At 44.2% G+C, this 26587-nt stretch overlaps 1 protein-coding gene across 2 annotated transcripts; it reads right to left on the bottom strand.

Annotated features, from left to right (window-relative positions):
- Positions 1 to 56: 56 nt before the first annotated feature.
- On the bottom strand, positions 57 to 26261 carry Aldh3a2 (aldehyde dehydrogenase 3 family member A2). 2 transcript variants are annotated; one of them, XM_015992447.3, is made up of 11 exons: positions 25686 to 26053; positions 23957 to 24188; positions 22958 to 23043; positions 21372 to 21580; positions 19197 to 19314; positions 17063 to 17204; positions 14290 to 14456; positions 9231 to 9330; positions 4715 to 4950; positions 3764 to 3876; positions 57 to 1573 (listed from the first exon to the last, which is right to left on the bottom strand). In XM_015992447.3, the coding sequence occupies exons 1-10, from the start codon at positions 25836 to 25838 to the stop codon at positions 3796 to 3798; spliced, it is 1524 nt and encodes a 507-aa protein (XP_015847933.1). In that variant the 5' UTR covers positions 25839 to 26053; the 3' UTR covers positions 57 to 1573; positions 3764 to 3795. The 2 variants fall into 2 exon arrangements, with proteins under 2 accessions (XP_015847933.1, XP_006973643.1); XM_006973581.4 differs by lacking the exon at positions 3764 to 3876 and having other exon boundaries at positions 25686 to 26261.
- Positions 26262 to 26587: the final 326 nt, after the last annotated feature.

A 26587-nucleotide genomic window follows, 5' to 3' on the forward strand; every position in this document is an offset into this window, starting at 1 on the left:
TTTGTAATCAAGGGATTTTTCTCCATATCTGAGGTTGGAATTAACACTCAGAATAATTTGTGAAATTTTGAAGATTTTATTTTGAAGATCAGTATAGTGCATAAGTATTGTAGCCTAACTAGAAGTTATGATTTATAATTTAATATAATAAGTGCAAGTTCTACATTGCAATTTTGTGCAAAACATTTGATGATTAGTCTATGACAATTGCTACTTAAGCAACTATTTACTAAATAGGACAATGACTTGTTCTTGACACCTCATACTTTAGTAGAGACAATACCCTTCAGACAGCCTCAACAATGGAACAGGTTGTCAGCAAAGATGGCTATACATTCAATAAGGCAAGTTACATTCTCATCGAGTAGGTCAAGTTTAATCTGAATCCCAGGAAGGCAGTGGGGGCTCAGCTGTGTGGAGCTGCGGGCACAGCCAGGCCCTGCAGCAGGGAGCTGAGTTCCACGCAGATCTCCTCTGCCACGTCCCTGCTCGGTGACACTAGGATCTGAATGAGAATAATGCCCCACGTGCTCAGGAGATCTTCTTACCATCCCACCCCTTTCAGCATGTCCCACCAGCTCACAGCATTCTCCAAAAGTCTCTGTCCCACGAGTTCTGAAGCCTCAGATCCTAACATTTCCCTTTTCATGACAGGAGCTGGTCCACGATTTAAGATCTGTAGGCTAAATTTATTCAGAAAGGGATCTCTCTAAAATTTAAAAAGTGAAATTTCCCTGCATTGTGCTATGAAAACAAGAAAAGATTTATCCTCAAAGATCTATGTGACATTCAACTCTAGGATCTCAAGGGGTCTTTATGGAGAATGGGGGGGAGGGTCCTCACTATGTAGCCTAGGCTGGCCTCAAACTCCTGAACTCAGCCTCTGGACGGATGTGACTACAAGATGCTCTCAGTGGTATTCACAAAGAAAGCATTGTTTCTTGGCAAGAGGCTCAGTGTCGTTTAAGTCGTCAAAAAGGCACTGTGGACAGCAGTCACAATAGACTGTCACAAACACACACACACTTCAGGTAATGTGCAACAAACAAGAATGGATGTTTAAATGGAGAGCCAATTCCTGAAGGTCAGAGTCTCGTCACAATGGATGAGGTGGACATATCCACTTCCCCAGTTTTAGTACCTCACCCCTAACGGGAGCTGGGAAGACCTGACCTCACCTGTCACCAGCTGGTGAGCCTGGGCCGCGCTGACCCTTGACAGCTTTACTGACACCGGGCAGCAGCAGATGCACGAGTGGGAAGTGATGTGAGTTGGAGCAGAGAAGGGACGGAACAGCTCCCGAGTCTCCCTGAGGCATCCCCACGGAGCTGGGACTCAGCGGGGCGTGTTCTCACCCCAGCACAGTCTCCGTCCTTCAGTCCCTTCACTGCTGACAAACGCTGGATCGGCTCAAACAGTGAGTTTCGTTAGTGGTAAGTGGCAACAGCTTAGGTTTGATTGCAGTAAGCTTGTAATTTCCTGGTTTGGGTACGATTTTAAAGGTATTGGTTTGTTAACCATTGAGTAGATGAACAATTGAGTAGAGGCTACGAAGAAGTCATTACAGATACTCCTGGAGAGAAGAGAAAAGGATTCATGTTACTCTGCTGTGAGAAAACCACCCACACCAGCCTTAGAACGTAAGCCTGGGACTGAGACTCTCACAAATATTTTCTTTCTTAAGAAACTCCAAACTCATAATAGAAAAAAGAACTATGTGTCCCTAAGAAGCCACAGTACAGTTCCAACAGAAAACGAAGAATTTCCTCATTAATAACAGTGAGACAGGTGGGGGCAGACCGCACTGTCCAAAACCACGAGGTAAGAGCAGAGATGTGTGTCATCCTGGCACTGTAGTAGGAGGCATGAAATCTAAAAACTGACAATGTATTTCTAAAGTTCAAGGACAGTGACACAGCCAATGCAGCCTGCTAAGCTGCGTGGTGCTGCAGCGGCCTCCATGTGAAGGCCCATGGTGTGTCTTAATTTTAACCCACCTTATTTCTCCACCTTTTAAAACCCTGAGCGGGGACAGAGAGATGGTTAAGAGCACTTGTTGCTCTTACTGAAGAGTAGGGTTCGGTTCCCAGCCCCCACAACTACACGTAACTCCAGTTCCAGGGGATCTGACGCCCTCTCCTGGTCTCTGTGGGTACCGGGAACACATGCGGTACATATGCAGGGAAAGCAAGCATGCATATAAAACAAAAATACATAAATCTAAATGACCCAGACCAGTCATAACACTTTCTGTAGCTTGCAAGCTTTGTTGGAACTTTCCTTTGTGGCCTTTATTCTAAATTCATTCTAATTCCAGTATATTAATAAAACATCTGACAATGCAAGGAAACCATGAGGCGCAAAGAAGCCAATCTGACAAATGTCTGTAATTGTAATAGGCTCCTCAATGAGTAGGTGGAGGCAAGTAACGGTCCAATTCAAAAGACCTGACACAAGAGTGCCAAGAGAGCAAGTGGCATGTGCCCCTGACCCTGACCCTGACCCGCCCATCCCATGGTATGTCTCAATCACTATGTTTCTTTCAAACTAAGCTCATTTTGCTTTGGGATACAGCTCAGATGTGCATGCTCAGAACTTACTGAGCATGTACAAAAACATCCAAAAGAAAAAAAAAGTCTTCAAAAATGTTTTCAAAGACCCAAATAAGCAACACAATCCACATTCTGAATCACTTTTTAAAGTAAAATGTGATTTGATACAAAGAGGATAAAGGTACAAAGGATACAAAGGTCAGGGAAGAGAATAAAGAGGCATCAAAGGCCCAAACCAGATCTCTACCTGACCCCACAGTGGCTAAAAAAGAAACGAATGAATGTACTGGCCAATAGCAATACCCCACACTGGTTAAAAAAGAAATGAATGAATGTACTGGCCAACAGCAATGAGATGGGAGAAGTTGAAAGTGGCCTGGGAAACCGCAAACTCCTCCACACTTTGTAGGGGAGATTTAAGCAAAAGTTCAGGAGAGGCTTTGCCAAAATCTCCATTCAGTAACCAATCCGAGGATCAAGGCCATGTGCCCTCATTTCCACCAAAGACCTGGTGAAGGAAGACCTGTCTGCCAAACCCTTGTGTGGAGCATGTGGTGCCAGCTGGGTGGGACTTCTTGGGGACAAGGCAAGCCTGGTCCGCCATGTCACCCTAGAGGTTGAGAAAGTCTACCCCAACCAAAAATATGCACACTAGGCTAAGGGACCAATGTCAGATAAAAAAGGTTCCTACTGACCAGAGACCCAAGCCTACCTCCAACCAAATCTCCAGCCTCAGAAAGATGAAAAAGAGAGAAAACCCTGCCACCATCAATTCCTAAGCTGTAAGGTTTTATTTTTAATTAAAATGAAACAACTCTGAGACTTTAAAAAAATATTCTCAAGTTGTGAAATAAAAAGTCTAAATGGTGACTGTGGACTGGAATTGCCTGGTACATCCTCCTGAACTGATAGAGGGCACAGCAAGGTTCAACATGCAGCCACCCACTTTTAGAAAGGAGGCAGATTTCACCAAACCCAGCCTAGATGTTACTTCTATACATTTCTCCCAGATTATCAGTACCCCTCCAGTCCCTTTTAAATGATACCTAAACTGAATTTTAACATTGATTAGCTCCGGGTCAAGGTGCAATGTATATAAGTAAAACATCCTTTGTCAGCAACCCTACACCTTCAGCTGTAGAAACAGCTAAAACCAAACAGAACCCAACCTGGCCCACCTCACACACAGAAAGAAAACAGGAAGCTCCTACCTCACTCTCAACAGACAGCTGAGATCTGATTATCAGTGTTTACTGGACCAGCGCAGTCTGTCAACTATCAGAGAAGCCAACAGGGCATTCCCCCTCGGCAGACCTTGGTATTTCTGAGAAAACCCAAATGATTTCAGATGCAGCTGTTATCACAGGTCCACCAGCGTGGTGCTAGTGAGATGAACAACTTTTCACTTTTAACCAGGGCACATGATATATAAACATGGCGTTTCCACTAAGCGCTTGCTTCTCGCCTCTCCCCCACACCCGTTCTTCACGGTGTCACACACCTCCTGGGTTAGCTGTCTGAGGAAACCCTTCCCATTTCCCTTGACACTCATTCCCACAGACTCCCTCCTTCATCCCAGAGATGTACACACCACCCAGAGGAGGCTGTCACAGGGCCTTTATGCAAGCCCACCTCTCTGATGACCTGTGGCCCAAGGCAACCTTTCTCTGGCAATCCACTTTGGAGGAAAAATAAGCCTTATAATATAAATATATAATATAATCAAAATTCTACCCCTTGTCTATTTCTTTCTACTACCACCATTCCTTAACGACCTCATGCACATTCCAGAACAAACTGAACCTGAACAGTGAAGACCAATATCCAAAGGAGCGGAGGGCTAAATGGATCAGGAGCCTTCTAGCAAGCTCTACAGTATTTTAGGTTCTTAAAAAAGTTGGCAAACTCCTATAATAATTTTGGCTTTGTAGGTCATTCAGCCTTGGCCAGAACTACTGAACTTTGACCCTGCAGTGAAAAGCAGCTAAGACAGTACGTAAACAACTTGCTTACAAAAACAGGTAGCTGGCCATCAGGCTGGGACTTTAGAAGCTGATGGAGTGTCTCGACAGATGGACTCATGTAGCTACAGCAGCCCCGCCTCCCCCCCGACAGAAGGAAGGGCCAGAAGGACTGGTACCTCAGGAGGGACAGGGACTCACCTTGACAAATATAGCTGCAGCCACAGCCAAGACTGAGACTATCATTATCACCAGCTCTCTTCTGCCGAGCTGTTTCAGCAGGAAGAACTTTGCCCAACCGAGCTTGGACTGGCTGTTGGGAGGGTACCTGAGCTTGTTAACACTTTCTCCCTTTAGCCCTTTTAATAAACAGGGGCGCTGATGAGAAAAGGTATCAAAACTGTATTTTCCATGATAAGCCCCCATTCCACTGGCACCTGAAATAAATGGAACAGATAAAACAAATTTCATTGTAGGTGCTTCCCATTCAACTGACGGAGAAAGTATGTTCTGCTTGGGGTGTAGACACCCAACTTATTTGCTTTTCTTCTCAAAAGTCCTTTCCCAACTTGGCCCCCCAGCACAGTCATCCACCATCTCAGACAGGGTGCTTTCCATGAACAGGGTCAGGATCTGCAGCCTTACTAGGGTTGTGTTGGCCTTTATGCCAAAATGTGCTAAGAGTTTCAGTGAGTTCTTTGGGACACTCCAACCCCAGCCCTGTAGTGGTCTTCAAGTCAGTGTCCAGACAGGAAAAAGGAGTTTACAGAACCAGATGATCTGCCTAAGGTCACATGGCTGTTAAAGGAGGAACCTAAAATGTGAACCCAGATTACTATGATGCTAAATGTTATGTGTGTGCTTTTCCTATCCATCCACATGGCCTTATTTATCCATGGCTCCTCTCACTTGCTTCCTCTAAGTCCTTGAAGAACAACCAAGAACAGGGTAACAAGGTTATACAGCCAGGTAAGAATAAGCAAGTAAAAACCTCTGCCTTCCTGGAAGCCACACTGTGGTGACACATTGTGTACCCTAATAAACTTGCCCGAGGGTCAGAGGATAGACTGCAAACTGCTCAGGACAATTTCGAGATGGCTAGCCCAGATAATCCATCTTCACAGACTACTCAAGCAAGAATTTGAGACAAGCCAAACATTATGCAGAGACTGGACAACAAATGATATAGCTACTTCTTCTAGGACTTTCCAATTAACCCAAAATTTTTCTTCTCAGGATCCCCTAAAGATGCTTTCGCCCCCAGACAGCAGGAAGCAATTTTAAGAACATGATGCCCACATTCCCAAGAGGTGGGATGGGTAGATTTTGGTCTTTCAATAGGTTATAGATAATTGCCATTGTTTAGGATGGTTGGTTACAACTTGTTATTGTTAATAGTCAGGAAAAAGGCTAAACAAAGGAGATTAGATTTAGGATTCTTGTTTGAAAAAAAAGAAAAAGAAAAAAAAGAGGATATAGATATAAGATAAAAAGTAGCTATTCAATGTACTCTGAAAAGAGGATATAGATTAAATAAAAGGTAGATTATTGAATCTATCCTGAAAAAAAGATATAGAAATGATGGATAAAGGGTAGATTATTGAATCTACTCTGAAAGAAAAAAAGGGGAGGATATAGATATGATAATATAAAAAGGTAGCTTATGCTGGACAGCGGTGGCGCACACCTTTTATCCCAGCATTCAGGAGGCAGAGCCAGGCGCATCTCTGTGAGTTTGAGGCCAGCCTGGTCTACAGAGTGAGATCCAGGACAGGCACCAAAACTACACAGAGAAACCCTGTCTCAAAAAAAAAAAAAAAAAAAAGGTAGATTATTGAGTCTACTTTTAGAAAGCAACTACTAGTTATAAATATTTTACATTGGATTGGATTTTTGTATATTGTATACAAATTATGTATGTTGATACAAATTTGAGATTGATTTTGTTAGAAAATACTATATATATGTTTCTAATCTCATTCAAGGTATTGTAGTACCTCTACAGCTCATTTAACAATATAATGCAAATTGCTAGTCCATGAAAGTTATTACCAACTAATTAGGACATAAAGAAATGCAAGTTAGTATTTTTTTTTTTGCAAGTTAGTATTTAGTCACCTATTATAATCGAACTTGTAGTCATATTAGGTATGCTTTCATATTAGGTCAAACAAATATATTTTAGGTAGACAGGTCATCTTCAAACACTATAGAGAGCTACAGAATATGACATTTAAGATGTTTTAATAACACAGATTCTTTTTTTTTTTTTATGAAAATGAGACATATCTGCTCTTGCCAGCACCAATATAATTAAGAGAAGATGATGGGCATCAAAGAAACTCCATATGGAATTTACTTTCTTTGGGGCAAAAGTTAGCCACTACGCAAGAAAGTGCCCTTGCCTCAATTGCTGACAGTAAGCTGTTCAAAATGGACAAGCAGGACACAAAAGAAAGGACTGCTGAACTTTGCCAAGACAAGGTATGACAGCCATTTAGAAAATCCTGCTTCACCAATAAGTCTGTCAGATATGCTAAGCCTGTATGTAGGCTGAAGATGATGCCCCAACATTGCTTACTCGGTTAGTATTATTTCCTTCTCAGGTCTCTTGAGCGAATTGAAAACTAGATAGTTATTGTTTTCCTTGTTAACAAATTCAGAAAAGAAACTAAAGAGGTGTAAAGTGAATAAGTTTGAAAGACATCAAAAGATAGTTTTTGGTTGGTAATACAAGTGAGGATAGAACATGAAATAGGTATAACATTTTGGACTCATCAAAAAAGGATAAATAATGGAGTATTTTCTCTGAATCTGTCAAATGTTAATAGACTAGACATTATTAATGTAATTCTTGACTGTATATATTGTATATACTTATTGTACTTATTGTATATAGTTTTTCTTAGTTGTAATCTTCTTTTATTATTTTAGACAAAAAAAAAAGGCGGAAATGTGATGATATATTGTGTACCCTAATAAACTTGCCTGAGAATCAGAGGACAGAGGCAGCCACTAGATTTGACATAGAGGTCAGGCAGTGGTGGCACACACCTTTAATCCCAGCCCTTGAGATCTCATGCCTTTGCTTGGGAAGCACACATGCCTTTAATCCCAAGAGTAATATGGCAGGGCAGAGGAAACAGGAACTCACTCTCTTTAGGCTGAGGATTTCGTAGAGTTAAGAACTAGTGGCTGGCTGCTCTGCTTCTCTGACCTTTCAGCTTTCACCCTGATATCTGGCTCTGGGTTTTTTTTTTTATTAAAAGACCATCTAAGCCGGGCGGTGGTGGCGCATGCCTTTAATCCCAGCACTTGGGAGGCAGAGGCAGGGAGGCCCACCTGGTCTACAAAGTGAGTTCCAGGAAAGGTGCAAAAACTACACACAGAAACCCTGTCTCGAAAAACCAAAAAAAAAAAAAAGGCCATCTAAGATCCAAACAACACCACACTTGCATAATTCACAATGCATACAGCAGACTGGCAGGTGCATAATGTCCTGTGTGGTGGCAATGGCAGGCATGACACAATGACAGAGGCAGAGTGACTGGAAGCCAGGGGACAGTAGGCTGGGGCCAGGCCACAGCTGACTTAACTGTTTCGATGAAGGGGGTCATTTCAGAAGGCAAGACTGACTCATTGGAAAGATAATGAAACCAGAGAGAAAGCCTGAGGACACTGAGGGGGAGAGAAGCGGGGCCAGCTAGAGCTGTGACCATGGCAGTAAGGACCCAGTAGGAAGGACCAGACTGTGTTCATGATGCTTCCCCAAGAACAAAATGCCTTTTGCCCATCCTCTAGAGAACAGGGGACTCTCACTCTCCTCAAATCAAGCAACACACAAAGAAAGGCTGCCCCTCCCCACAGAGGCTCAGCGAGCTGGTGCAGGCAGCATTGACTACCCCTCAACACCACCTTGAGTAGAAAATGAAGGGATATCAGGAAATACTCTGTTTCCGGCATTCAAACCTTTCTTTCCTGTACCTCATTTAAAGAGAGATCGTACTAACTAATTTGAACCCTGATTGTTGGTCCTTAAGCCTCCTGAATCTGGTAGCATAAGTAAGGAGAGTAAGTGAAGACCGCCACTACAGCTGTGGTCAGTGCTACTGAGGACAATGAGAATGATTCACCGGAGATGGCTCTGGGCAGGGAATCAGGAAACTAATGCTAGCTGGGTAGCTGGAGGGGTTCTCAGGGGAGGACAAGCTCACAGTGACCTGCAGAAGAAAACAGCGCCCAACTTTCAACAGCCCATACAAGAAATCCAGGAACCATGCTTCTGGCACATTTCTATTCAGGAGAAGGTCACTGCGGTGATTTGGGAGCTATGAGAATGGCCTCCACAGGCTCCTACATCTGAGTATTTGGTCCCCAGTTGGTGGAACTGTTTGGGTAGGATTAAAGGGCATGGCCTTGTGGGAATGTGTGTAGTCTTTTTGGAGGTGTGCCACTGGGGTAGGCTTTGAGATTTCAAAAGCTCACTCCAGGTCGAGTCTGAGTTTCTTTGTCTGCAACTTGTGGATCAGATAAACACTCTCAGCTCCTTCTCCAGCACCCTGCCTGCTTGCCTGCCTCCATGCTCCCTGCCACAACGATGATGGACGAACCTCTGAAACTGTAAGCGAGTCCCTAATTAAATGCTTCTCTTTTAAGTTGTCTTGGTCATGGCGTCTCATCACGGCAATAGAACAGTAACTAAGAAAGTCTCACTTACCCACACCTCCAAAGGGCAGAGAATTGACAGTGAAGTGCATGATGACATCATTGCCTGTGACTCCGCCACTGGACGTCTCATCAATCACCCGTTTGATGAGCTGAGGAATAGACCAAAGGCACCCAGGTCAGCGCTAATGTCCTGTCACTTCCACGTCTTGGAGTGTACTCACTGTGGGCTCTAAGGACATGCATCCAGGCTTTGTGTCCTGGTGCAAGTTTTTAAGTTTGGGGAGACACAAAATTCATGCCAAAAATCACTAAAAAATATTGTATGAAGTTATCTTCAGGCTATGTGTACATTGCCTCATGAAACAGAAGATGCTTAAACTTGGGTCCCATCTCCAAGATAACTCATTTATAGGCAAATATCTATGTTCTGTGAACATGCACAGATGGGCTTACAGAGCTATGCTGTGTGCACATAATCACCAGCACGCACTGATGACATGAGTCGCAAGACCCCTTACTTAGCTGCTGAACTGCGCATGTGTGGTCATGCAGCTGGAGTGGCGGCAGAATCCTAACACTCCCTCCATCCCTCCCTCCAATAGCCTGTGTAGCACCTCCTGGTACTGTAAAAGCTATTGAGCAGGGCAGAAGTCTTCTGGTCAGTACCAGCGTGAGAGAAGTAATAATTTCTAAACTGTCTCTTGTTGGTACTGTTTCAGAGTGAAGATCTTGATGGTGATCAAGGAAACAGGCCCAAAGGTTCAGGGCCACCCCTCTTTATCTACAGACTGATGTGCAGGTCTAAATCTACAGGTTTAGATTCCAAAAATCTAAAAAAAATTCGCAGTCAAGCTGGGTGGTAGGTAGCACATACTTGAGTCTCTGCATTTGAGAGGCCTGAGCAGGAGGAGCATGAGTTTAAGACCAACCTAAGGTATACAGTGAGATACTGCCTTTTAAAAATCTGAAATATGAAACACTTCTGGTCCCCAGCACATCAGTCTGTAGATAAAGAGGGGTGGCCCTGAACCTTTGGGCCTGTTTCCTTGATCACCATCAAGATCTTCACTCTGAAACAGTACCAACAAGAGACAGTTTAGACATTATTACTTCTCTCACACTGGTACTGACCAGAAGACTTCTGCCCTGCTCAATAGCTTTTACAGTACCAGGAGGTGCTACACAGGCTATTGGAGGGAGGGATGGAGGGAGTGTTAGGGTTCTGCCGCCACTCCAGCTGCATGACCACACATGTGCAGTTCAGCAGCTAAGTAAGGGGTCTTGCGACTCATGTCATCAGTGCGTGCTGGTGATTACGTGCGTGCAGCATAGCTCTGTAAGCCCACCTGTGCATGTTCACGGAAATCCTTAAAAAGCCTCTCTTCCCATTACCTCTGTCTGTCTGTCTGTCTGTCTGTCTCTCTCTCTCTCTCTGTTCTCTGCACGTGCTTCTTCCCCAGGCCTGGTTCTTTTGTCCCACCCCCCAATAAAGCTGATACTGGGTTTTGTCGTGGCTTGTGCCCCATGACCTTTCCGCATGGTAACCAGCACCGCTTATCATTTTTAAAACAACAGGAGTCTACTCAGATGTGAACCTGTGAACTGCAGTAATGACCACAAGACATGCCTGTGGGTGCAAGAGTGGCATGAATGTTAAGGGGATAACAAACCATCTTCGGCTTGGAGTTAATTTCCAATTTCATAGGAGGAAACATGCCTGGCATTATAAATCTGACAAAGAATTCATGGCTGGGGCTCAGAGGCCCTAATGATAAACCTACTACTAGTATTTTGCTAAGTGGACTTAGTGTCAAACTACCCTAATTTTTTTGCATTTCTATACTAATCTATAGATTAGTACACTTCCCAGACCTCATTAGAGAGGTTTCTTTGTGCAGTGGATAGCAGTTATCATGGACACTCTCCCCCGGTCAAAGTGAAGTGTAAGTATCTATGCAGTGCTCAGGCTCTAATGGGACATTTACATCACACTCCTCCCCTCAGGGTTGAGGATTATCAAGGAAGGAGGGAAAGGACTGTAAGAGTCAGAAGATGGGGAGGAGCAAAGCAGTCTTTCAGAAAGGACTGCTACACTCCTGACTCACAACAGCTGTGGGTGACCACATAAGGTCAAGCGGGTCAACCCTCCAGCATGGAAGGGAGAGGGACTCATGAGCCCCTACCCCATAGCTGAAGAGACATTGACAGTTCGATGGCTATGGGGAGGGACAGTTTTCTTTACAGGTTTGCCCAATATCTCAACCGCACTCTAGTCGGTGACCCCATACCTGCTGTAAGCTGCAAACATATGAAGTAGGATTTCAGCTGATTATGACAAGCTAATACCTGGAAGAAGCCAAGGGCCTTTGTAGTGGAAGTTCCAACCCCCATTGAGACTCCCGCACCGAGAGAGCGCCCAGAGGCTGGCCCATCCAGCTCTGGGGTCCCCAGGCGCCTCCCCTCGCCCCGCCTCGTAGGCGTGACAGTTGCCAGAGTCTCAATGGGGGTTGGAACTTCCAGAACCAAGCTGGAATGGCTACCCACTACATCCTTCCACAGGTCAAGCTGAGGCTCAAGGAGTCTTGGTGATATTGGCTTTCAATTATTAGCCATTTCCTACTAAGAATTTCTCGTGTGCCACTGTAGCTTTTCCATCATTCTTTGGGCACAATTTCCCCTCTACTAAGGAATATTCAGATAACCTTCTGAGCAGTAACACAGCCAGGATCCCTAATTTCAGGTATTTCTGTAATTATTGTCATTAGCAGCATCGGGCCAGGACCATCCCCGGTGGACGAAAAGTATCCTATCAGAGATACCCCTGTACTTTCTAAGAACAGATGTAAGCATCCAGACTATCTGTTTGAGAAGGCCTGGCAGATGTGCTAATTAAGCTTAACTTTCTCCCTTTCCAAAATCTTATCTCTAGTTTTAGATCTACCTTTAACTATTAACTCAGAACTAAAGGGTTTCTACTTACAGGTACACCAAGCTGACTCAGGCTGCCCAGCCACTGAGTGTACTCCCAAGCCCTGCCTGCCAGAAAGTAGTAGCCAAAATAACTTGGACAGAAAAGGGGCCAAAGGAAAATAAGGCAGTTTTATTTTCACTCGTCACTGATAGACTCCTAGCACTTTAACTAACCACTTCTAAGAATATGGTTGAGTACATAAAATTCCATTTTGCACAGATATTAACCAAATTTAGCCCTCAGTTGATTCTATTCCCCATTAGTCACTTCCCCTTTGGGTTGTAGATGATGGCTGGCAATTACTGTTCTTTTGTGTAGATTTTATTGCCCCTCCTTTTGACCCTGAGGGAATTCAAGCCTGGTGACCTTGCTTTAACCAGAGCATTGCTACTGCATGGGTATATAACTGTAAACCTCAGAGAATTGGGAGGATGAGAAGAGAAAAGAGAATGGAAGAACTAGATGGGTAAGGACTGGAGAAGAATGAACTGAGATGGGAAGAACTAGATTGAAGGGCTAGAAGAGAGGACTAGAGGAATGAGATGGAAGATGAGGAAGAGCCAGATGGGGAAGAACAAGATGAGGAAGGAGATGGGAGAAGAGCTAAGATGGGAAAAAACTAGATGGACAAGAACCTAGATGGGGCAGAACTAAGACAAGAGAATTAAGATAGAACTTAGAGGGGACAGCAGAATAATGTAGAGAAAAATCAGGCAAGAAAGAGGCTGAACATGAGAACAGAACTGAAGCTGTGCAGACAGAATTTTATCCCAGAGGAATAAAGCAGACGGACAAAGAGCTCAGTGTACCTAGATTCTTTTCCCAAAAATAATATGCATCGTTCTCAGCTTCTCTTCTGGGCCCCTGGGAAGAAGATTATTAAGGCTGGACCATAATCATTTTTGAGACATACCCATTAGTGAACAGGCAAATTAGAGTTAGGGGGAAGACTGAGGAGTGAATGTGATCAAAATACATTGTACACGTGCATGAAATTCAGTGTAAATAAAAATAGTATATTAAAATTATTATTTCTCAGCTGGGTGGTGGTGGCACACACCTTTAATCCCAGCACACAGGAGGCAGAGGCAGGTGGATCTCTGAGTTTGAGGCCAACCTGGTCTACCCAGTGAGTTTTAGCACAGCCAGGGCTACACAGAGAAACCCTGTCTTGAAAAACAAAAAAACAAAAACAACAACAAAAGAATTTCTCAATCCCTGATCTAAATTATACCATACGATTAACAGGTATGAAATGCAAAATATGATAGAATTATCCTATTTTTGAAGAAATAAAGAGCTAGTTGGCCTATGATCAAAAAAGCCTCAGTAATACTGAACTAAACATCATTTCACTTAGGTACTAATAAGCCTTGAGAATTCATGGTAGATGTCAAATGGGACTACAGTGACCACAGGGGGGCGCTCTCCACCCAGCTGCAGGCCACCAGCAGACCTTAGTGACCCATGCACACTTATCTCATTTCAAGTACCTGTAGCCATGAGACCTTCACTAGCACTGCAGACTCCTGAAGCCACCATGTGACGACAGCACCTTATCATCAGAAACTGCACACAGCACCTGGCCAGTGAACTTCTCACACTGACTGGTCCCTTCTTCCCCTTCCTCATTTTCATTTTTCCAGAAGGATCCTGAACCTACAAGTCCACGTGGAAGCCATCATCTGGCTAAGAGCAGCAGGTCACCTAGTGACATGAATGACAGAGCACGCAGGAGGAGGCAGAGCTAGTTGCCCAGTGATACCCCAAACCCAAGTTCTCATGACCATTTATAGGATGTGCCAGCAGAGTCTGTGACTTTCCCAGCCCCGTCTCAGTCACAGGGGCAGGCTCTATGGATCCATGTCACAAAAAGCACTACATGCTAGTGATGTAAGTTTTCTAATTATTCAGGAGGTGTTTGTTATTCAAAAGTCCTGTGACATTCCCCTGCTGTGGATTCAGCTCTAACTCCAGGGAGTAAGGGGAAGGGCGCAGTGATAATCCAAGGCTCTATTACCTAAGACAGCAAGCTATGAATACAGTCAGTCAACTAGATATATAAATAAACCATCTATGTTTTATAGCAATAGGGAAATCTGGCTCTTGAGAGTGAATTATTCTCTATAAAGCTTACCTTATTGTTATGAGAAAATACGTAGAGTGCCAGAGGCTTTTCACGATCATTAATGAAATTAATGGCTTCATCTACATTTTTCACAGACACTATTGGAAGAATTGGTCCAAAAATTTCTTCTTGCATCACCTTGGAATTAGGATCAACATCAGTAAGTATGGTTGGGGCTAAAAAATAAAATAAAATAACATGAATGGTCAAGCTGAAGACTTCTCTTTAAAACTCTCATCTTCTCTTTATTTCCCTGAGTCAACCACCCACCAGGCACACCTATTGGTTTGTCCTCTCACAGTGCGTCAGACCTAGCTTTGGTTCACAGGAACCTCCCTGCCTCCAACCCAACAAAATCTGCTTCCAAATCCACTGTCGAGCTCAGAGAGAAGTCCTAATTAGACCAAGCTAATCTCGACAGTTCTTCCTTCATTTTTTCTTTGACTGACCTAGAAATGGGTCACACTGCCACCAAGGAGATGGGAAGAGCAGCAAGATGAAAGAACTGGGTTTTTTGTTTTGTTTTTTTGATGGTATTAACAATCCCTGAACCATCCAACCCAGGAGAATCTCTATGAATTTCTAATTATCTGTATCCTTTTAAGTTTTTTTTAACAGTTGATAAAAAAAAATTAATTAATTAATTTGGAGGCAGCTTCTTTGCCTACCAAATGTACTTGTATTTCTTCCATCATCTTACAGGTTATTTTTGAAAATTTTATTTAAAAATCAAAGAAAGAGCCAGTGACATGGTTCAGCAAGTAAAGATGCTCACCACTAAGCCCAATGACCTGATTCCAACCCCTCGAGTCCTCACAGAAGGAAATACTTTGTTGTGGAATATTATTTTAAGGTGTGTTACTTTTGTTTATGTTGCATTTGTTTATCTCTGTGAAGCTGTGTTACTGTGCCTGTCTAAAACATCAGATGGTCTAATAAAGAACTGAACGGTCAATAGCGAGGCAGGAGAAAAGATAGGCAGGGCTGGTAGGCAGAGAGAATATATAGAAGGAGAAATCTGGGAGAAGAGAGGAAAGATCCAGACAAGGAGGATGATCCAGGGGCCAGTCATTCGGCTATACAGCCAGACACGAAGTAAGATAAGAATTACAGAAGTAAGAGAATGGGAAAAGCCCGAAGGCAAAAGGAAGACAGGATAATTTAAAGATAAGAAAAGCTGGAAAGAAATAAGTAAGGCCAAAAATTTATAAGTAAGAATAAGCCTCCCTGTGTGATTTATTTGGGAGCTGGGTGGCGGGGCCCCCCAAAAGAGCAAAAACAATCAACAACAATGCCTCCCTCAAGTTGTCCCGACTTCCACATTGTGTGAGTTATTTAAGGAACTTCAATTGAGAAAATCCCTCATCAGATTGCCTGTAGGCAAGTCTTTTGATTAATGATTGATGTGGGTGGGCCCAGCACACAGGGAGGTTGTGCCACATTGGGCAGGTGGTCCTAAGATGGATAAGAAAGCAGGCCAAGCAAGCCATGAGGAGTAAGTCAGTGAGCGGTGGTCCTCCATAACCTCTGCTTAGTTTGTACCTCCAGGTTCCTGCCTTGCCTTCTCTTGGTGACGGAGTAGGATGACCCAAGAGCTGCAAGGTGAAATAAACCCTTCCCTCTTCAAGTTGCTTTTGGTGACAACATTTTAGCTCAGCAGTAGAAAAGTACTAAGATAGAAACTGGTACTGTGATCATGGATCTTGCAGTGGCAGACCTGGAGGTCTGTTGTGGGAGGACTGTGGAAGGAGTTGGGGCTGGAAAAGCCATTGAATGCTCAAAGCTTAATGAGCTGTTGTGTGAACTTGGAAATAAATGCTGAGACCTGGGGAGTGGAGCCAGCCCAATCCTGAGACGGGCTGTGTTGTGGTGTGGACGGCAGAGCTGCAGAGGTGGAGCTGGCTAAGGCCTTTGGAGCCCAGAGGATCATGTGTGGGCCACTGAGCTTTACACTGTAAGACTTTGGTTATAACTGGGCCCTGGTTCTTCCCTCCTGGAGTAGAAGTATGCGATTTATTTTGATTTTACAGAAACCCACAGCTGAGAGACCTTGAATTGTTGGAGAAACTTTGCCATTTTAGAAAGACTTGAATTTTAAAGAAACTCTGGATATCTAATGACACTGAACTTAATGTGTTTGAATTTTTAAGACCATGGACTTTGATATTAATATGAGATCTTGGAAATGAACCAGCGGGGAAATATTATGGCTTAATAAATTGTGTGTGTGTGTGTGTGTGTGTGTGTGTGTGTGTGTGTGTGCGCGTGCATCAAACTAACAAGTGGTCAACAGTGTTAGTCTTATGTCACTTAACATAAGCTAGAGTCATCTGGGAAAAGGGAACTGCCAACTGAGAAAATGCCCCTACCACACTGACCCTCGGGCAAGCCTGTGGAGCATTTTTTTGATTAATGATTGGTGTTGGGAGGGCTCAGACCACTCTAGGTGGCGCCAACCCCAGGCAGATGGTCCTGAGTTGTGTAAGAAAGGAGGCTGAGCAAGCCATGGGGAACAAGTCAGTAAGCAGCACCCATCCATGGCCTCTGCATCAGTTCCTGCCTTGAGTTCCTGCTCTGACTTCCCTCAGTGATGGAGTATGAGCTGAGAGTTGTAAGATGAAATAAACCCTTTCCTTCTCGAGTGGCTTTTAGTCATGGTGCTTTATCACAGCCACAGAAAATTGGGATACTATGGTACCTGTATGCATATGTGTACACACACACACACACACACACACACACACACACACAAAATAAATAGAATTTTAAGAATAGAATTTACCTATGTAGCGTGTGGCCTCATCAGTCTCCCCGCCAAAAGCTATTTTCTGTCCTTTAAGCAAACTTTGTAACCTCTTAAAGTGACGAAGATTGATGATCCTTTCATAATCAGGAGACTCTTTTATATTTTCCCCATAAAAGTCCTATTAAGAACAACAGGAGTTATTTAATTGCCACAAAATCCATACTTCAATTTCTTTAATAAGTTCAAAATCTGCTGGTGTATAAAAGTTGACCTGGTTTATGATGTTACAGACTCCAACACCCACTCTTCAAATAACTTAGTAATAGTACAGTACTAATAACTTTGAGTTCTTAGACAAGTCAAGAATTAACAAATACGGTAGACACACACACACCCTCTCTCACACTCACACACTCACACCTTCTGCCTATACTTTTCTTCAGGTGTGTCTACAGATATCACAGTCTCCTCATAGCCCTTTCTGAAAGATGTCAGGGAAGAGGTCATTAGTTCAAATGTCAGCTGGCCTCTCCCAGAAGGAAGTTGGGCAGTTGCTGCAGAAACTCTTTGGTCTTTGAATCCTACCTTTTTACTCTCATCTAGCCTTTACCAAAGAGGTGTGCTAGCCTTCACTCTATTTTGTTGGTTTTGTCTACTATGGACTGGTATTTTTACCAGCACTGATTACAGTAAAGCTACTCTATGTATAAAGATATGGCCTTGTTAACTTTCCAAAGGAAAACAACCTCAAGAAGGATAACCAATATTTATCATGTAAATAAGCACATAACATGTACTTGCTGGGAAGCTTGACAGCCCTGTGAGAACTAATGTTGAATCACAAAAGGTCTTACCCACTAACCTACAAGATGAACTCAGAGGTCTGGGCAGCAGAAATCACCCAGGCAGCCTGTTAAAATGAATGTTCTGTCCAAGTCCAAGTCCACCAAACACAGCCAGGTTTTCTGGCCAACTGAATCACAGAATAACAAGCTGGGGGTGGGGACCACACCATATCAATCACAATCTTTGAAGATAAGGCCTAGACTTACTTTTAAATGGCTCCCTAATTATTCCAGCATGTTATTTGACTGAGAACTCACATATCATAGCACAAACTCCTTAAAGGTAGGAAGAGGGGCCATTGATCCTCTGGATTTTATCATCATATTCAATAAAGCACAGCTCTATTCCCAACTAGTTCAGTCTCACAGCGACCTTGACCTTCTCTTCCACTCACATTTCCTGGATCTAGACAACTTCCATGTCTCCTTTCCTGGCTCCTCAGTCTTCATCACTAATTCTACTCTCACTCATCCCCTCCCTCTCTCTCCACTTCCTGGTATACAGTTTTCGTTCTCTCTTCATAAATTACTATTCGGTATTCTCCATCCTTTCTGGTGCTCAATTAACAAAAAGTTATCTCAGAAAGGTGGCTTACTAGTCTTCGTAACACTGAACTCAGTACCCCTGGTCAAACACTCACTAACAATGAAAATCCCACATCTCCATTAAGCCTTAGCTTATTACCAGACACAGTCCTGATTAGTTCCTTTATATACCCTAAAAGATGGATAACCCTCTCCAGGAGCATTTCTCACCCTGTGGGTCACAACCCCTTCACAAGGGTAAATCAGATAGTGTGCATATCAGAGATTTACATTACAATTCACAACATTAGCAAAATCAGTTATGAAGTAGCATGAAAATAATTTTTTGGTTGGGCGTCACCACAACACAAGGAACAGTACTAAAGGGTCACAGCATTAGGAAGGTTGAGAACCACTGCTCTCAGGGTGCACTGTAAGTAGGTCTTCACTTCACTCCTTCACACTCCTGGCCATCTAGCCCTCTACATACATGACAACTGATTACCTTCTTCAGCAAGAACCAATATGCCAAGGGCTCTCTTCAAGTGATTTGGAAGCACTCTCTCAAAACCACAGAAAACATTTTTGACTTTTAAGTATATGCCTCGACAAATCAACTATATAATTTAAGTGGACCTGCCTTGTTCCTACAGATGCACAGTGTTTTAATTAGCCAATAAGTTAATTCAGTCACATATGTTCTGGAATTGTCTGGGTTGGGGGTAGAAGTGAACAGAGATGTTGTCTGAAAGCACTTTATTGGACTTTCATCAGTGGGATCAGAATTGCGGAATACAGACCTTCACCGTTTCCTTAACCTTCTGCACTATCTGATCCTGGAGGGAGGCTTCGCAGAGGATGTAGTCTGGAGCAATACAGGTCTGACCACAATTCATGTACTTTCCCCAGGTTATGCGTCTGGGGAGAAAACAAAACAAAACCAGGAACAGAATACCTTTATAATTCCGTCACCTTTCCGTGGTTATCTTGTTGGTTTGCCAACATCTCAGGCACTTTACAAACCGCTGTGACAAGGATTCTAGCAACAGCAACTAAGGAAGAGGGGACTCTGGCTCACAGCTGAAGGGACGGCATCAGGCGGGGAAGTCATGGGAGCCGGGACTTGACACGGCTGGTCACATGGCACCCCCAGCCAGAGAGGAGAGAGCACCAACACTTAGGCTCAGTGTGACTCTTTTTTTTTCACCCAGAACTCCAGGGTTAGGGCGGGTCTTCCCACTTCACTTAACCTAATCTAGACAGTCCCTCCCGGACATGCCTAGAGATTTGTTTTCATGGTGAGTCTAAATGCCATCAAGTTGACAACCAAGAGTAATCGTCATGCCAACAGATGTGGCCTTGTATATTTAGTTAGTAATTGTTTAAAACAAACAAACAAACAAACAAAAAACCCCTCTAAGCTGTAGATCATCTTGTTACAACTTAGAATGCATTTTCAGATTTCTTTTTGATTTGGGGTATGTGTGTGCACATATGAGCATGCATGCCACAGTGTGTGTGTGTGTGTGTGTGTGTGTGTGTGTGTGTGTGTGTGTGTGTGTGTGTGTGTGTAGGCCAAAAGAAGACATTTTAGGAGTTAGTTATCTCCTTCTACCTTGCTGAGATGGGGTCTCTCTTTTGCTTCTGCTGTGTGCTCGATGTATACTCGAGGCCTCCCATTTACTCAGAATCTGGCTTTTGGTTTTTGGAGACAGGACTTCACTGTGTAACCTTGGCTGTCCTGGAACTCACTCTCACAGAGTGAGACCTCAAACTCACAGAGAACCACCTGCCTCTGCTTCCCAAGTACTGGGATCAAAGGCACGCACCACAACCTCCCAGCTAGAATCTGACTATTTTAAAACATGGGTTCCTGGTATCAAACTCAGATTGTCAGGTTTGTACATCAAGTACTTTTACCACTGAACCATCCCACCAGCCTTTAGAATGCATTTTCAATTGAGGTAAAATATTCTACATAGCAAAAAAATTCTCAGAGTCAGCCTGGCAAACAGTACCTAACAAGCTATGAAGACAGTGTGCGGAGAAAGGGAACAGCCTCCCAACACTCCTTCCTTTCTGACCCAGCCAAAGGTCATTCTGGATGACGAGCACACGGCTCAGACTCCGGCTCTCCAGGCTGCAGTACTGCTGACAGGCTGTGTTGTGTGGGTACAGGGAGGGCAGAGCCAGTGTCCTCTACCATGCTCCTCCATGTGGACCCTTCCCCTTCCTACCTACAGACAAAGCCCACAACCTCAACATTCCCTGCTGGTCTCTTTTTCTGGAAATTATGCTCTATCTAAAGAGGCCAAGCAGCAACCCTGACCCAGCTCCCCACCTCCTCAGCGCCACAGCTCTGAAGGGGAGAGAAAAACCACGGCACCCAGAGACAGAGGCATTCACTCCCTAGTAGTCAAACTAACTTAGTAAAGAGACGCTGAACTCTTCTTTTCTGGTTCTCAGCTACCAAATGCTATTAAAAATATCTGTCATACTGTTTTGTCAACAAAGGATCTCAGCTAAGAAGTGCACACAATACCCTTTCAACTGAGAATTTTTATTAATACACACAAGCCTTTGGATTATCTATTTCATCAATCAGCAGGACATTAGAATTTCTTGCTACGGGCTTAGGAAGTAGCTTAAAGTGGAGCACAGGCTTACCATAATTTGATCCTAACACTGGGGGGAAAAATCAACCCTGGGCAAAATTTCTTGCCAGGTTTATCCATAAGAATATTTCCAAACTACGGAAAACTCCATGCTAGCAGGACCTATGTGTGGCTCCCTATTCCAGCAGTGGCATCAGAAGACAGTTTGAGAGGCTCCAGGTCCTCTCGGGCACATCAACCACTAAAGTCTGATGAACCTTGAAGCCATAAGTCATGAGGTTCAAGTGTAAAGGAAAACGAGCCATTAGCAAAAACTTTCACCTGCTGGGAAAAACCTCAGGAAACCAAAGCCAGCCTCACCGGCAAGCGATGTCCAGGTCACAGTCTCGGTCAATGTAACACGGGCTTTTCCCCCCGAGTTCCAGGGTCACAGGGGTCAGGTGTTTGGCAGCAGCTTCCATGACAATTTTTCCAACTGCAGTGTTTCCTGTGTAGAGAATGTGATCAAAGCGCTGCTTCAGGAGCTCTGTGGTCTCAGCAACACCGCCATTAACTACCGCATACAGGTCCTCAAAGAAAGAGAAGCAGAGTCTTCCATTGTCAAATTAATCTTATTGCCTCACGTCAGAAATTCTTCAACATAAATCAGTAAAACCAAAAGATCAGGACCATCTCCCTTAAGGGACAGATCAGGGAGGTGACCAAGACAGAGGACAAAGGATCTGCTGCTGACCACAACTAATTACAAGGCTAATTAGTTCTTATTCACTTTATAGTTCAACTGCCTAATGTACTTTAAATTTTTCTGTGCTTTAATCCACAGGTAAATTAACCCATCAGCTAACTGAAACAGGTACATTATTATCCTCCCCATTTGGATAGTCAATTATTAAAGAATTTACATCTGGGTGAGGGGCAAATCGAGACCTTAATCCTCTATCTTCTGGTTCCAAGTCCTACCCAATCCATGCTACCTTGCCATCTTCCATTTAGTCCTGCTAGACTGGATAACCAAGCATTAGAACCAAATTGCTCTGTGAGCTATGACGACAAGGATAAGACAATAAAGAGACCAAAGTTATTCTAAGAGCTAGAATTGGTTTCTAAATTCTAAATTCAAATTCATAAACACAATACAGCTCGGGTGTTTTTTTTTTTTTTTTTTTTGGTTTTTCGAGACAGGGTTTCTCTGTGTAGCTTTGCGCCTTTCCTGGAGCTCACTTGGTAGTCCAGGCTGGCCTCGAACTCACAGAGATCCACCTGGCTCTGCCTCCCGAGTGCTGGGATTAAAGGCGTGCGCCACCACCGCCCGGCTTCAGCTCGGGTGTTTTAAAGTTGCCTTTTGATGAAAGCTAAATAGATAATCTCCCATGACTGCACATGGAAGTCAGCAGTCACAAAGTCATCAACTTCCTCTCTAGAGGTCATGAGAACTTCTGAATCTGATCCCCAACCCAAAAGCTGGGGTATCTCTCTCCCTCATCAGCCTTCGATGCTCTCCATGCCTACATGCTAACTCAGAGTGCTAGCTCAGGAAGGCCTTTCTTCCAGGCCACAGACATGCCTTTGAAACGCAGAGTACTTATGTAATAACACATATGATGATCTGTTAGGAAAAAAAGACAGTGACAAAAACATGCTAGCCTCTCATAACTAGTTCACTAAATGGATGATGTCTGAAATTGTATCCTCGGCAGTGCCAAATGATAGAAAAAGATAAGAGACATGTATAAAGCTACAGGCCTAAACACACTCTGCAGCCACAGTTGGTGGGTCATTCCACAGTGAATTTTGGAACCTTGCTTCCTTTATTAAACCAACTGTTGGAGACTTAAGGAAACCACACCCATCTGCAGCCAGCAAAGACATCACTAGCAAGCAGAAGAGTCAAATCTGTGTTTTCCACCACAAACAGATGCATTGAAGATGGACTGAAATATTCTTACCTGGTCTAAATATTGAGGGAGGAGTTTAGCCAAGATCTTGGCTGTGTTTTCACTTAGTTCTGAAGGCTTCACAATCACAGCATTTCCTAAATAAAGCAAAGAGCAGAACAACATCAGTCAATATTTGAGTAACTTGAAAAGCTACCAAAATGACACTCATGTATTGTACAGGCTAAGTTTCACTTATTCCTGCAGCTCTTAAGTCTGTCCTACCTCATATCACATGTCCTCTGTCCTTTCATGTTTTCTTTCCCAAATGCTAGCCCGTTAGCTCTCGGTATCTCCAGGTCACTAACAACAGGCTCTGCCAGCTTCTCCCACTCCCCAGATTTCTATCTCTTCCTTTACAGTTCTACCACGGTTTTCTCTCTCTGCCCTAGAATCACTGAGCAAACAGGCTCTGTCAACATAAGCTGTTGACATCGTAAGAAATCAATCTGTTGAGATTTGCTGTACATTCAAGCTAGCATTACACATAATGCCTTTATTTGAATAAAGAAACTGGTCAAATGAAATTAAGTGGTTTGTTTTCTAAAAGCAGAGCCAGCAACTAAAATTACATTAGAATATGGATGCCTGGGCTGGAGAGATGGCTCAGCAGTTAAGAGCACTGGCTGCTTTTCCAGGGGACCCAGGTTCAATTCCCAGACCCACATGGCAGCTTACAACTGTCTATAACTCCAGTTCCAGGGGATCTGACACCTTCATACCAATGCACATAAAATAAATTTAAATAAATGACTTAAAAAAAAAAAAAGGCTATGGATGCCTGACTCTAAGATCTTGGGACTACTGACTCAGATGCCTCTGACTCTCACAGATTCATCTCCTAGGTACTTCAGCATTCATAAACACAAGTACACATGTGAATTCTCAATAAACTGGTGTCAGCCAAGGAAAACCGGCAAAGGACATGTATTTAACTAGACACTTAACTACCAACTGACATGACACAGTGCGACCCTCTACACAGGAACAAAGACATCAGCTGGCACACACCTGCAGCGATGGCCCCCACCAGGGGCTGCATGATAAGGACGAAAGGGTAGTTCCACGCTCCGATAATCAGTACGACCCCCAGAGGCTCTGGCTGAACATAGGCCTCATCCAGCATGGTAAGCAGGTTCTTCTTAGCCGGCTTAGCAGAAGCCAATTCAGAAAGATTTGCCAGCATAAAATCAATCTCCCCAAGGATGGTGATGACTTCATGACTGTATGCGTTGAGTTCACTCTGGAAAAGAAAATCAATTCATCTTACAGAGTACCGTCTACTGGGCTTAGGACAATGGTTCTCAACCTGTGGGCCACGACCCCACAGGTGTCATATATCAGATAACCGGCGTATCAGGTATTTACATTTATGATTCATAACAGTAGCAAAATTACTGTTGCAAAGTAGCAATGAAACCATTTTATGGCTGGGGTCACCACAACACAAGGTGGAAGCATTAGGAAGGTTGAGAACCACTGGCTTAGGATGATGTCACAAGGTTCAAGTATATCTGCAGTGACAAATGGTGTTATTAGACAGCCCTCCCCACAGTTGGCCACCAGATTTTTTTAACCTCCAAATTCTCAATAAGACACACCCTGGATACTCTTGCTGGCTCTTCCTCTCTAAGATAGTCAGTGTGTCTGAATTCTTCTCTACTGATCCAAGTCTTTTAAAATTAGGGTTACACATTTTCAGCAACAGTTCCCTGCTTGATAAGAGCCTGCCTCGGTCACAGTTTAGACACCGTGGCAATTTTGCTTTTGAGCTGTATCTTTAGGACACTGGTTTATAACCACAGTCACATTTTATCTATATATGTTCTATTTTACAGCCTGGTTTAAAATTCTGAACTTACTGTATTTCTTCAGTAACCCTATGTATGTACAAACTTACACAAAGTATCTGATGCTAGCAGAATGATAGGGTTTTAACAGTCCTATCTTTGTTTACTATCACAGCCCATCTTCACCAAAAGTACCCTGAAGGAAGGTTTGTAGCTACTACTATCATTACTACTAAAACTACTGTTACCACGTTTTGAAATAGTCTTTGATTGGGGAAGGAAGGATTGCAAATCTGAAAATAAAGGTCTTACTATGCCTGGAATACAGAAAGTAAAAAGAAAAAACAATATTACTAGAGAGTACAGGAGAATATAGTTCTATCTCAAACACTACTCAAAACCTTGGTATTCAAAGCTTGCTTCTGAAGAGGTCATATGATACCACCTGGGACATCATTAGAAATCTCAGACACTGTCTCAGATGAATTTAAGATTTTTATTTTAACAGGTCCCCAGAGTGATTATCAGTGTACTAGAGTTTAAGCAACACATATGAATGATACACAACGTCATGAAGGAAAATATGAGTGCTGAAGATTACTTCGAAAAAAATAACAACACTGTCTACGATTAGAACCCACTTTTTAAAAGTTAAGGGAATGAAATATCTGAAATCTACCAAGCGGACAAACCACTGACACCCAGAATATCCAGAGAGTTGGGGGCACACTGTAAGAAAAGAGACTACAAATGCAGTAGAAATGTCCTATAAACAGCATTCGCGGGAGAGAAGCTGCGAGTACCCCTAAGTGCAAATAAAACCGTCTGGGCTCTAAGCAGGGCTGGAGTCCGGAGTAACACCACTTCCTCTTTACTACGGGATAAACAACCTGCTACAGCGCAGGAAAAGGGGACGCGCCGGGTCCCTCCCTCCCACCTCCCACGCTCACCTTGCTCAGGTCCGCCGCGATGGCCGCCAAGATGTCCTTCTCGCGCTCCTGCACCATCCTCCGCAGGGCCTCGAGCTGCTGGAGTCGGAAGCGGAGCGGCCGCGATCGGCCGGACCGGAACGCCTGCCGAAGCCGCTGGACCTGATGCTCCATGGCGGGGCCTGAGGAGAACGCGGAGTGAGGCAGGTGTGGCCGCACAGTCCCGGCGACGCGCTGCTCTGGCTGACGCCGCCGCTGAGTGCCACCTTCGGCTCACCCGCCCCACTCGCCTACCGGCCCAGACCGGACCTCCACGTAAGCCAAACCCGCCGTCTCCGCAGCTAATGACGCGAGGCGCGCCCATTGGTCGGGCTGCTGCACGTGACTGCGAGGCCCCGCCCCCGACCACGGTCAGAGCCTGGGGACCCTTGACCGCGGGCGGCTGGAGAAGAGGTGTGTCCAGTGGTCCGCGGAGGAGGGGAAGGATTGCTCTGGCTTTGGGAAAGGGCCGAGCGTCCTCTTGGAGGAGGAACTGAGGCCCGGGAGGTGCTCGCCAGGCCAGAAGCGGCCTCCCCTCGCCCCTGGCGCCTCAGACTCAGAGGCAAAGTTGCAGGCCGGGTGCAGGGGTGGGGCAAGGCGGGTGACGCCCACGACGGAGGTGGATTTCAGTGTACACACGCCAGCAGCACCCTGGTCATCACCCATCCTGGTGTTTAATCCTCCAGTTTTTCTGTTCCCCTGTCTGACATTACTGCTTCAGAGAGGGAACCTGCATCACCCAGGTTTCCCCAGATTTCCTCTCCAGACTAATTAGTCATGGTGGGCATCCGGACCCGTCCTGGGCTGCTCAGCAATGGTGGTCATTCAGGGTTGTCCTTCCCATCTTCTGGAATGACTAAATGTCGTTCTCTATTTAGACTTAT

Source organism: Peromyscus maniculatus, chromosome 8 (genome assembly GCF_049852395.1).
Source record: "Peromyscus maniculatus bairdii isolate BWxNUB_F1_BW_parent chromosome 8, HU_Pman_BW_mat_3.1, whole genome shotgun sequence".
Classification (NCBI taxonomy): domain Eukaryota; kingdom Metazoa; phylum Chordata; class Mammalia; order Rodentia; family Cricetidae; genus Peromyscus; species Peromyscus maniculatus.

Bases quoted from the DNA above. Each gene is read 5' to 3' on its own strand.
- Aldh3a2 (XM_015992447.3), bottom strand. From the start codon at position 25,838: ATGGAGCATCAGGTCCAGCGGCTTCGGCAGGCGTTCCGGTCCGGCCGA. The intron at 19,315-21,371 runs GTGAGGCTGGCT...TTTTCTCCCCAG, and splicing joins GACCTGGACATCGCTTGCCG to ACGCATAACCTGGGGAAAGT. The intron at 14,457-17,062 runs GTAAATTCTATT...TTTATTTTTTAG, and splicing joins TGAGGCCACACGCTACATAG to CCCCAACCATACTTACTGAT.